The sequence below is a fragment of the Aulonocara sp. 'chitande type north' Nkhata Bay genome, linkage group LG5 (assembly GCF_057382095.1).
Source record: "Aulonocara sp. 'chitande type north' Nkhata Bay isolate Kocher_YH1m ecotype deep benthic linkage group LG5, A_spYH_male_GT1.1, whole genome shotgun sequence".
Taxonomy (NCBI): Eukaryota; Metazoa; Chordata; class Actinopteri; order Cichliformes; family Cichlidae; genus Aulonocara; species Aulonocara sp. 'chitande type north' Nkhata Bay.
Window position 1 is genome coordinate 18,921,032 of NC_141348.1, and position 12,763 is coordinate 18,933,794.

The 12,763-nt window shown below is 41.9% G+C and overlaps 1 protein-coding gene across 4 annotated transcripts in view; it reads right to left on the reverse strand.

The window, feature by feature from the left end:
• Positions 1-12,763, reverse strand: part of plxna1b (plexin A1b) — a 181,332-nt gene that overhangs the window by 15,365 nt on the left and 153,204 nt on the right. For 2 of the 4 annotated variants that reach the window (XM_086291844.1, XM_086291842.1), the window contains exons 17-22: positions 11,272-11,365; positions 10,012-10,248; positions 8,090-8,233; positions 6,643-6,877; positions 3,360-3,502; positions 1,835-2,091 (exon numbers count right to left, since the gene is read on the reverse strand). In XM_086291844.1, the coding sequence (XP_086147970.1) occupies positions 1,835-2,091; positions 3,360-3,502; positions 6,643-6,877; positions 8,090-8,233; positions 10,012-10,248; positions 11,272-11,365 (1,110 nt within the window). Of the gene's footprint in view, positions 1-1,834; positions 2,092-3,353; positions 3,503-6,642; positions 6,878-8,089; positions 8,234-10,011; positions 10,249-11,271; positions 11,366-12,763 lie in introns of all 4 variants that reach the window. The other 2 variants (XM_086291843.1, XM_086291841.1) reach the window with 1 other exon arrangement.

The following is a 12,763-nucleotide window of genomic DNA, read 5'->3' on the forward strand; positions in this document are numbered from 1 at the left end:
GCACCATGGGTGAAATGTGAAGACAGCTACATTATGCTGAAAAATTTTCATGCCCAATAAATAGTAAGACAGAAAAGAGGAAACTCTGGAAACTAGGCCAATGTAGTAGTAAAAACCAATAAAGGCCTGTAGCACAAATGAGACACGTACTCCTACGCTTCCTCAAACCTTCCTGTTTGACTGTTGGATTTATTGAATGGATGCAGAGCATTTTTTCTTTTTCATGCCTGTCAGCAAAATAGAGAATGAATGATGAGGCAGCGGAGAACGCAGGTACAGAAAACATAACGAGTGAATAAACCGGGACAAACCCCGTTTCTGAGCACGTGACGTCCACTGGTAACTTCTAATCTATGCCCCTGAACATCATTTTTGAACACGTCGTACGGGAATAAGCGATGACGCATTTGTGTTTTTGCCAGCTGCACACAGACAATGAATCTCAACGCACAGTATACAAAACAACTGCACCCAATGCAAAAGTATAATTTCATCAAAGGAGGTGGAGATCCCCATGGGAGAGGACTTTTACATCTATCTATTGACTAAAAAGACCTAAACAGGGTGAACCATGTGCAACAATTGCAGAGCTTATTAACACCGACTCCTGAGGCAAGTGTAGTTAACAGGGACAGCGTGTTGTGACCATACGCCCCAAGAGGGGATTGGAAAAGACTTCACACAGGCACGCTGGCTGAGAGTCATTTATTTGATTAGATTTTTAATTAAATATCTCTCTGAGGAGTAGGAGAAGAAAAAAAATGTAACTTTTTTTTATCATTTAATGTCTAATTCCAATTTATTTGGAGACAGGCCATTTCTCTAATTGTGTCTTTCCTTAAATATGTGTATCCTTTTCTGCTCGGCTGTCAGCAGTAGCTCATTTTCCTTCTCTTTTCTCCCTCTGCCTATCTGCTCTGTACTACCCTTCCCTGTTCTTTCTCCCTCTTTACCATCTCTCCTCTATATGTTTCACCCTTCATCAATTTCCTTGTAGCTCAAGTCTCCCTCCAGCCACTTGCCCTCTTTTTCTGTCAATCGCTATTTCACTACCTTCTTTTACTTCAGCCACTTTTATCTTGCTACCTTTTCCCTTTTCACATCTCATTTTTGCCTTCCCCTGTTTCTTACTTTCCCCTTTCCCTACCAAATCCTTCTCTCTTTACTCTTCACACCAACTCTTGTAAATCCTCCTCTCCCTCTTTGCATCCCCTGCATCTCTTGTACTTCCCCCCCCCTCTTCATCTTTCTCTGTGTGTTTGTGAGAAATGAGAGAGCAGTATGTCTGACTGTGGCTCCAGTGGGACTGTATGTGTGCTCAGGGGTGTAATCCTCTCTGACAGGGACAGGGTTGAGAAATAGAGAGGAGGTAACGTCACACAGGCCTCTAAAAGCTGCAGTCACTGTCCCCTGCCTTCCTCCCTCATAACTTCAGCCGCAAACTGAAAAAATACATCACTCGATACTCTGACAAAGAATATATGTTCATGTTCTCCTCTTCCCTTTTTAATGCTACAACAGGTCTAATTACGTGGATTATTTGAATGTGCAGCAGCACTGACATGACGAAATGAAAAATTAACACTACTTTTTTCCCTTATTTTTTGTTGAATTTAATATAATTAGTCAGGGGTTTTTTGTTAGGGTGCTTCCTGTCAAGAACATCCCAACACAGCGAATATAAGAAAAAGGAAAAATACCTGAAAACACACACGCACAAATGCATTTCCTCAAACCCGAACCTGCAACTAACTGGTGCACGTGTGGCATGTTTTTTTCCCCAAAGCCAGATTTTAGCCCTTTCCCTCCCCTTCTTATTTCCTGCTTTTTGTACCTCCTGAGTAAGAGCTTTGGGTGGTTCTTGCTTTCCAGGTTTTTGTCAATGAGGTCAGACAGGAGCTGTTTGAGGACACCGGTGGCATACTCCATCTCTCCTTGCAGTGCTGTCATGATGAGGGAGGCCACGTTGCCCCTGTCTCGCATAGAGAAGGACCTCTGTGCTTCCAATGTGCGAATGAAGGTCAACAGAAAGTGCTTTTTGGTGAGTAGCTGGCCAAACAACGTCAGGGCCTTCTCCACATTGGCGGGTACCTGAAGGAGAAGGGGACGGAGGTGATGAAGGGGAAGGAGAATTGGGAGAAGAAGGAGTGTTGAATAAAGAAAAAAAGAGGCAGTCAATTGTTGGACAAGGAGAAGATAAAGTGAATGGAGGTGATCATGGTAGGTTTAAGGAAGCATACAATTCACAGAGGAGAAGAAGACAACGAAGAAGGAAAGGGAAGGTAGAAGGTTGGTAGAAAAGAGTAAAGAAAGATCAAAGATAGCGATATAGGGGAAAATTAGATAAAGGGACTTGAAAAGATTGAAAATATGATGAACTGGTTGTGAGTTATAGCTGTGCAATGGATTCATGAGTATGTTTTAAAACAGGATTTATCAAATGACATGAATAAAGAGCCACGTGTGCTCTATTTTCTCTCCATGCATAATCATGTCAATACTCTTATATTTTCCACATGCATGTAGGAAACGGCACATTGCAGCTTTGAAAACCTGCCTACTGTTGAACCAGTTCTCTCTATCCTACAACCCTCACTGTCATCCCTTTTCCCTCTTCTCCTCTCAACGTAACTGGCAGGCCTCCCCTTCTCAGGTAAAGAAAGTGAGGCTTGAAGTAAGAATGTGAGCTTTAGGCAGTAATAAGAAATTGATCTGCCTGCTAGCGCACTATTGTGGCTTGTGATTGCCTGGGCCATCCAAATGAAAATCCAATGTTGCGCTACACTATCCCTTTGGAATATAGTTGATAGCACAAGCAGATAGTGAATTCCTCTAAAGCTTGTCTCTGTAGTCATAACCTTATGTGCATGTCAGTGCACCATGCATGCATTTTCCAGGTAAATGCGTGCGTGATACTGTAATGTACAGAGAAATGACAGTGGTACAGGTGCACCTTGCATTACAGTGTCCACAGCGCTTGAGTTCATGTTAGTAATAGAGTGTTTCCTCTTGAGAAACGAACAATAGTAGAGCGGAGTGTGTTTTATTGAACATGTGAACACTGCTTTTTCAGGAGCCTCAAACAGGCTCAGTACTGTAGAGGCAATCTATCACTTGTGCGGAGTCTTAGTGGAGCTCAGACATTGCCCCTCAAAACAGCCACAAAACTAGAGTTTGTCCTGAGAGTTTGGACTTGAACCCTTCTGTCTGATATCTTGGACTAAGATGCAGTTTTAGAAGGTTTGGATTCAGATTGCCTACCTCTAACATGATTTTCAAATCTCACCTACATGAAATCTATGAAACATTCCCTCATCCTGTGTTTGTGTGTGTGCAGGGTGCTCTCTACTGACCCGTACCTCCATCTCCTTGAGAACAGGGTGGTCCTCAATCCCAGGAAAGAGGACCCTCATGGCATAGGTGCGGTAGTCCAGGAAGGGGATTCCTGCTCCATCCAGCTCCTGAGTGAGCTCATGGATGTCCGTCTGCAATTCTGCAAAGGCTGAGAAAAGAAACGGGAAATGCTTACAAATGTATTTTAAGTTCCAAAAGAGAGACACATTTCTCAAGATGAAATAAAGAGCAGACTGCCATATACAAGACTGTTTAGTTGATTTTGATGACACATTTGGTTGGAAGTGGTGCTCTGTGCAGTGTTTAGCATTGTCAGCACTAGCACAACACAAAGGGCTCATTTAAACACACTTAATGACTATGACTTGTCACACTTCTTTCTTATATATCCCAAAACAACCACTGCTTAATAGATGTAAAATACATCTGTTCATCTGCAAAAACATTGCGGAAGCATTTTCCTGGAAAACTGAGACATTCTGATTGGTATTTATTAAGTACTGGATGGGGTCGAATAGGATAAAAACGATAAAAAACAAACAAAAAAACTACTAAGGGGTAAAGCTGGGCATTAAAGATTTAAAGGTGTTTATTACTATGTTAAATACTTTCAATTTATATTTTTAAATAGTCAGAAATTGGGGGAAAAACATGCAGAAAAGAGAACCATAGTTTTCAAAATAATCACACTTAAGATCTTGGCTTGTCATGCCATCAATCTGATGTTTGGAAACATTCCTGAGGAGGAACAGAAAAAAGGAACACGGATGATATGAAGAGAAGGTGGAGGTGTCTCAAAGAGCAGCAGTGAAAAGCAGCCTTATGGGATCACTCTGTGCTAAGAGTGCAAAGAAAGAGAGAGGGAGAGATGGCTGATAGAGAAAGTATTCTGGAGCTGCTCAGTGGCTGGAGGGGAGTTCAGGATGCAGTTGCACACATGGCAAGCCTGTGAGTACACACACATTATACACCGCCACCTCTCATGCTTGTATTCCCGCACACACCCACACACACACACAGTTTTTCTGTTGTACCCCACAGCTGAACACATAACCTTGTGCCCAGATGATTTATGTGAACGCACATGTCAATGTTTTCACACTTTTTCCATTCCCACAAAGTGTGTGTTCTGACCCCATTCTGTATACTCCACTGGCTTCACGAGCCACATCTAGAGGGAAAATATGGGATCAAATCCATTCTCTCACACATCACATACAATAGTGTATACAGCTAATGGTTTTGGTGGACTGCCCCAAATCTATTTTATAAACATAAAACTCCCTTGAGGTAGAAAATATACAGCTATATGGTTCTATTAGCACAGCTCTGTGTGTGTGTGTGTGCGCCATATAGCATCATCCAAAATACACTAACACATGGAAACACAACTCAAACAAATAACGAAGCAAAGCCCAGACTAACAGATGGCTTGTGTCACCCTGTCCCTCTCTTCTAATCTCTTTTCTCCCTCCCTTCCTCCTTTCAAAGTGACATCTTAGAGGTCACCTTTCTCCCCCTTATGGTTACCTCCTCTTAACTACATCCTTCCATCTTTCTCTCATTTATCCGTTTAGTTTCCTTCTCCACCTCTCAGCATTATTCTACACAACTCTCTTTGCAAGCCTATAATGTTTTAGTTGATCTCCTGGCTAAGCCTTTCTTGATAGAAGGACTTTATTTCCATCATTCCTTATTCATCTCAAATAGTCCCTTCTCTCCATGTTGTCCTCTTATTTGTCCACCCAGCTCCGTCTGCCACTACATATTTATCTAGCATCCTCCATCTTCCCATCCAAGCACACACTCTCTCCATTTTGAAATTTGTTCTCCGATATTTCTTTTCTCTTCATTTTCCCACCCCTTGCATAATCTTCCTGTCCATTTCTTCTTCTTCTGCCTCCCATCTACTCCCATGACTTGTTTGCTATATTTATCTCCCTCACTCTCCTCCCACTCCAAATCTGCCCTCTTGTCTTCCAGACAGTACTGACAGAGAGGGACAGACGGGGTCAGGGCACATGGACTCACTTCTACACACTCCAGCCAATCACAGTATGACCTGCAATGTGAGTTTAGGTCTGTGTGATTGGAGGTAGTTGCAAAAGAGCAGGATGTAAAGATGCGAGCATCGGGTGAGATGAAGGAATAGCACGCAAAGGAAAAAAACAAACCACAAAATCATCCTCTGAACAGATGACTGACAGTTAAGACTCAAGGAAACTAATCAGATAATCCCAGGTTGTGGCCACAGTAAATCAATTATCATAAATCAGCATAAATAAAGCTATTGCGTACCAATCTTTTTTTTGTTTTTTTTCCTTTTTTACATTAAGACCTGGCTCCTACATGACCCACAATGCAACTTGGCCACATGTACTTTATCCAGATATTCAGGTGTGGTATTAAATCTCCCTTGACACTATAAAAATGCAACTGACCTCTGAATGAAAATTTATATTTTTATATTTAATAAAAGCACAACAAGTCAGTGGAATGAGTAACAATAAATTTATGACATACCTACTATATTTGACATTCACTAAAGAAATGCAACAAGTGAAGTGATCTCAAATTCAAACGCATTGCAATGATCAGAGTTATCAGTATTCCCCTTCCCTTTCTCCCCATCTGCTTTTCTCTCTCTCCTGCCAGACAAACCCACAACAGCATCAGCAGCTTCTCACTCAATCCATGCCGTCTCCAGCCAAATGAATATATGCTAATGTATTGGTGTGTAAGTTTCTCTCCATCTCTCCCCCCGGTTCAGCAGTTGCCAAACCACTCCTTCCTTACAATCTCACACTTCTGTGCCCTGTCTCTATCTAACCTCCATCTAGCCCTCCCCCTCTCAGTGTGGATGGTAGCGAGGCCAGCCAGGCAGCTCTCTCATGGGGTGGAGAGCCAACATCTGGTGGCTGGCTCAGATCAAAGTAGTCCTCTGGAAACACACCAATACCCAAGCTCGCGCATACACACACACACACACACACACGCACCGCTGCCACCTAACAGCGGAGGGACAGTTGGCAGTGAGAGTGAGGGGGAAATAGAGAGCGGGAGAGAGAAATGGATAGGACTACTGAATGGAAGTTGTTCAGCTTTTTAGGTAAGCTGCAGTGTGGGAGAGATTTGGGGGCATGGGAGTTATTTGTGAAGAAAGATGAGAGAAGTATGTGGGAAGAGAAATAGAAAGAAACAAGGAAATACCAACATAATAAAAGTGGGTTTTCTCGTTTTGAGTGGCTAGCATCACACCCCTGACACACAGGTTTTGTTTGGACTCACCTTCCTTGCACTCAAGGGCCACCCTAGACTCCAGGTTGTCCATCTGCAGCTGTAATCGCTTTAGAGTGCGGTCGGCATCCCGCGACTTCCTCTTATAAGCAATCAAAACCACAATGATAACCAGCAGGAGCAGTCCACCTCCTCCTCCAATACCAATGATGGCAGGCAGGGTGAGAAGGCTGTCTGAGTAGATCTGCAGTGTCCCTGGTGAGTATTCAAAGCCTCCAACACGCACCTACGAAATAGACACATTCAGAGGAGTATACTATTTTGCCTGGAGAGCAGGCGCATGAAAGACAGCACACACTTACTCAGAACAAAAGCAGATTGGTTGGGACAGTATGTGAAAGAGAGATGCTGCAAACTACTTTTCTTTTTATCAGCTAAGAAATAAATTAGCTGTGTTACAGGTTTGAGGAGCTATGTATGACTCTCGCACTGTGTAACTGAAACAATCACAAATGTATCCCACATGATGATTTTAGCCCTACGATACAATTAAAATGTATTTCAAATTTTATGTTGGCAAATCAAGTTGTGCTAAGTAAAGCCAAGGGCAGGCTAAAATCCCCCAAAACTCTTTACATGTCTGTCATATCTGTGCTTTGAGACAATTTTTTGGGAATGAGCAAAAGAACATATAGCTTTAGACACACACACACACACACACACACACACACACACACACTTCTTGCTGACAGAAAATGGGAATTTAAAAACCCAACAACATTTGGATAGGTTTCTTTTCCTCTTCTTTATCCTCCTTTTATTTCATCTTTAACTGGCTTAAGTCTATGAAATAGCAAATAGAGGAGGGTAAAAATAGACAGACCTATCACACCCACTAGGCATTTTTTGGTTTCTATTGAATATCAATACTATTGAAATCTGAAGGAGGATACCAGCCAAAACCAGACTGATCAAAAGCCTCTAAGACATAAATACAGTTGCAAATGCTGCCAGCGTATAAGAGAAGGGATACGTGTGTTCATCTGCTTGCAGCTATATGAATGGGTAAAGGAAATCTAGAGTAATTGAAGAGATTTAAGTCTGATGGGTGGGGAAGAAAGAATGAGATGAATGAATAAAAAGGCAGGAAGTGGATTGACATTAAAGAAGGGTGATGAATAGGCACAGTGGAAACAGCAGAGGGAACAGGGGCTGCAGCGGAAAATAGGAGAAATGTGAAAGCCAGATGCACCAGCAATGGAATGAATTACAAAAAAACCCCTAAATGAAGCAGGTTGATGAAATAACAGGTACTATTTAACACAGGATCAATATAACTTAGAGAGAGATGATGTTCAGGTTTTGTAAAGCCAAATCCTTAAACCTGAATGACACAGTGATCTGCTCAGATTGTGATAAGTCAGGGGTGGAAGAGAGAGACACAGCGCGCAAACGGAAAACATTACAGAAATGTAGATAGACCTGAAGTTTCACTCACAGTGACTTTGTGTTCTCCGGTCAGATTAGGCCATTCGCAGAGCAGCTGGCTCTCAGACAGGGTGAGAATGCAGGGCGTCTCCCCGATCAGCACTGTGTAGTTCAGCTTAGCATTTCCTGGGGCTGCAGGAATTAGGTTACGACCCTGGAAACAGACACACTTATGTTACTTACACACAGTCAAGTCTATGGTGGTTGATATAAACAGAGAAACTATACAAAAGCAACATAGTTGGAGCCATGACCACGGTAAAACAAACACTTGTCTCTGATTGGCTCCGAGGTATATGTCAACAGTTCATCCACTGCCCGATGTGCAAGGTGCTGTAAAATGTAGGTAACCATAGCAACAGCACTTCTGATGCTGCCAGATAATACCTCTCAGAGAAACCAACTAAAATCACGAGTTAAACTGTCTGCAAATATGACTATTACTGTGATTTTTGTGAGGTCCCAACCTGTTTTCCTTTAATCTAACACACTAACACTCGTGGTGTTTTTTCATTGATTCAGCTGAGGGCTTACATCACAGCGAGCTGTCGAAAGACTCAAAAAAAATGTGTTGGTTGCATTAAAAGTATTGAGTCCAGTAAATAAATCTCTGTTTGCTTCTGTGCCATCTTCACCTACCCTTCCTCATGCTCTCCATGCTTTCCAAAGAGGGAGAATTAATTGCTGGAAAGTTTTGATGGACTTCTAATTTGTCTGCAATTATTTAATAGGATGCCATTTCTTTGCAGCTTATTTCTGCAGCTTTTTTTTTCCTTTTTTAACCAGGAGCATGGCAAGGCAATCAGAGCATTTCATTATGGTGATATTTAAAGTTACAGAGGAGAGACTCATGAATCTTAATTCTAAAACTCCACCCAGATTGGCTGAGAGAAAAAAGGTTTTAGTTTTCCATGAAATTGCGTGATAATTTCCTCCCTCGTTCCTGAAAGCCTTTGAAGTTCAAGGGGAGAGGTGACATGACAAAAGGCAGCATAAGTGGGAGGGGTAAATTCGCTCTGGATTCAAATGCGCGCTGCCTCTATGGCTTAGAGTAAACATGTCTATGAAGTCTCTCTTTAGAAGTTATCGTATAAAATCTGCGCAGGTGGCACAGCAATGCATGGGCCCACTTTATAAACATTATTTCCCTTTGTAACTGATTTTGAAAAGCAACTTAAAAGCAACTCTTTTTTTTTTAAAATGTCTCTAAAACCCAATGGAGACAGCAGGTGGAGAAATCACATCTCTCGAAGCTGACACATGTAAAAGAACGACGTGTTGAAAGAAACGCGAGAAAAAGGCGAAAGGGAAGAGCCTATACAGAAATGTCTGGAGCAAATCACCTCAAATGCACATCAGTGTCTTATCAGCTGCACTGGAAGCTGACTGGGAGGCATCTGGTTATATTTTTTCAATATCTATTTGAGAGATTGATTTGTTAACACTGTTGACAATACTCGATATTACTAGCACACTGCTACATGTATCTGCCGTTACTGTTTTCTTGTATGTCAAGTGAATGCCAGCACTCAACTAACCTTTTATCCTCGAGTCCTGGGATATGGGCACATTAATCCCTCACCTTTAAAGGGTAACCTTTCGTAAAAAGCTTTAATACTAAATAATTACAAACTCAATTCATAACATATTTCTCCACCCATTCCAGGTAAACTATGTGAAAGAGGAGACACAGGCACAAAGAAAGTGATGCAAGAAGAGACCGATGAGGCTAAAACAAGATAGAAAACATTATTAGAATGACTCAAGAACAAAAAGAGGCATAAAGAAGACAAAGGGTTTAGTGGAAAAAAGAAAAAAAAAAAGTCAAGAGCAAAGTCAAGAATAAAAAGACAAAGAATGTGATGGATGTAAAGTAAAGTCAGGCTGAACAAGGCCAAAACAGATCAATGCTAAGAGCACAAGGCAATTTACCTTGAGTATGAGTGGTGAGCTGGGCTTCAGCTCCAGCATGCCGGTGGGGCTCAGAGGTTCAAACACAGGGTCCGGGTGGTAGCTAAAAGTCTCGTTTACCACCAGCAAAGAGCGCACGTCATCCATGACAAAGCCAATCTCATCAGGACTGCTGCCCACATCCGAGAAGCCCTTGTCAGATCCAGCCACAGAGGGCGCCAGACACACCATTACGGTGTTGTTGAGGACCGTACAATTCTGGTAAGAGAACAGAGTGGGGACAGGTGATGAATAAATTAGGAATGCAGGAGGAAAAAAGTAAAAGGAGAAAAGACCAAAGAAAATGAGAAGAAGTTCAGATTGAGAGGGTGATTTATTTCCTATTTAACAACCTTTCTACTTTGTTTAAAATGCCATTTTGGAATGAAATTAAAACAGGTAATTGTTTTAATCTTTGAATAAAACATATGTTAATTCAAGCGTAATCAATAATATTTATAAGAGCTAAAACACAGGTATATGGTGTGAGTGATTAAGTGTCTCAGTAATAACATAATGAGGAAGAGGCTGGTTTAATAACATCAGTGTTGTAATCAGTGTTGATATCATCTGGAAATTTGCCGCGGGGCACGACACTTAAATCAGTCACCGTAGAACAAATTAGACTGTAATGGCAGAGAATCTGGAGAGGTCAAACTGGAGCTGATAACACAATACAGCAAGAGAGACCTTTGCTGATAACGCAGCATGTCATAGCCATGCATTATGTGCCATATGACGCATACTGAAGCTGGAGGCAAGACATAAAGCACAACTGTTTTTATAGATCAATAGATGCATTAACCAAGAAAAATAAAAATGGTTGCAGAGAGGTGAGACAAGGGAACAACAATGGATATTGTTACTTTTAGCTAAGAGTGGGAGTGGGAAAAAGGTTAGCTAAGCCCCATGGTGCTAGGTGAAGAGAGGGGGATTTGCCAGAGCTACTTTATTGCTGGTTGACATTTCAAAGGTTAAACTGCTAAAAGGAAATTCAACATCAAAAACAAACAGAAAATGGGCCCTTGGCTGGTTGACCGATGGGTCAGGTGTGTGAGTCTGTGTCCCAGGAGTGTGTGTGCGCGCGTTATCACCTTTTTTTCATGGATAAGGAGAGGGAGCCAGCATCAAGACAGTGTGAATGAGAGACCTGCAGTCTATATGGGCTTTAGTCCACCTTACTTGTCCAATCAATGCATTTATAATGTGAAATAAAGTGTTTACAGGTGTGCAAGCACTCACATTTTCCGACTTGGCAGCTCCGTACTTGGCTCTCATTTTCGGCTCCTTGATGGTGGCCAGATTAGTTCCAGTAATGGTCAATTTGGTTCCTCCACTAAAAAAAAAAAAGAAAAGAAAGATGAACATAAAGTTAATCAAGACAAAAGGAGAAAACAAACAACCAATAAAAATATAATACATTCTCTGTGGGAGCAAAGAGTGCCCTCCAGTTGGTGATTCGCCATTTGCCACATAGTCACTCCTGCTGTAGTCTTTCACTCACTTAATCATGGAGGCTGACTTTAAGGAAATGATTTCTCTGATGTTCAAAGTGTGTTTAAACAGCTACACAGGCTGCAGTAAAGAACAAGTAACTTTGTAGCATTACACATGAGAACCTGAAGCTTCTGGCCTCCCAATACCAGCCTGAGACCCAGGGGACGTTATCAGAGTGTACCGAAACTGCAAAGCGGTATGAGATATACATGGCAAAGCAACAGTGTCAGTGATCTGACATTTTCTGTAACCTTTACACCTGTGACCTATTCAGATCTATGTGACGCTGAATAGTAGAGACATAGCTAATACGGGTGTGGGGCCTATTCCCCTACAATGCCTTCTCGTCAGCCTCTGCTGGCCTGCGATGCTGAACTTTATCTGATGTGAGGTGTTCTGACAGGAGCTAAATAAGTTAGCATACAACTAGCATAGAAAGCTGGAGTAGAGAAGCAACACACAGCTATTGTGTGTACACAAAGACACACGCATAAAAATACAAATCATATACTCAATCATATTTCACACATTTTGCAAAAGGCTAGGACTCAAAAAAAAGAAGTGCCACAGCACTGTTTAAGTGAAACTGTTGAACAGGAAGCAAGTGCAGGTATGGAGGTGAGGGCAGTCTCGGGGCCTGAAGTAACACTATCCCTCAGAGGGTGATGGGGCTTGAGGAGCTAGGAGGACGAGAAAACTGCCTGAGGCGAGAAAGTTTACCGCTTTTCAGAGACTTAAAGGTACTAAATGAGGCTGAACAGTGTCTGCTGTAAAAAGTGGGCAAAGTTATTTTTATGTTTTACAGTTAGTTTCACGTGTTGATGGAAGAACAGAAAATTCTGTTGTCGAGGTATAAGGCAACGCAAAAAAGTCCGTCTGCGGTAAGACTATTTCTATGAGGATCATCATTTCCATAGATATAGTGCAAACTACATGATGTACTGTGTACACTGTCCTACTCTGTGTAAACATCCTGTAGTGTCCTGCAACTGCTACAAAGCCATGTATGTGTGCGGTTAATCCAAGAAACTCCTCCTGAAAGAGTGAGAACAAAAAACTCTGTAGTCAAATTTGTGAGAATGAGCACTCTTTGCAAGAGCTCCAGGAAGAGGGTCACCAAAGGGGACACAGCGACAGCATAGCTTGATAAATAAAAAAATAAAAAAATGAAAAACACAAATGGCCCAGAGAAGCATGCGACTGCTACTCTGGGAGCACTGACTGAAACACCAAACAC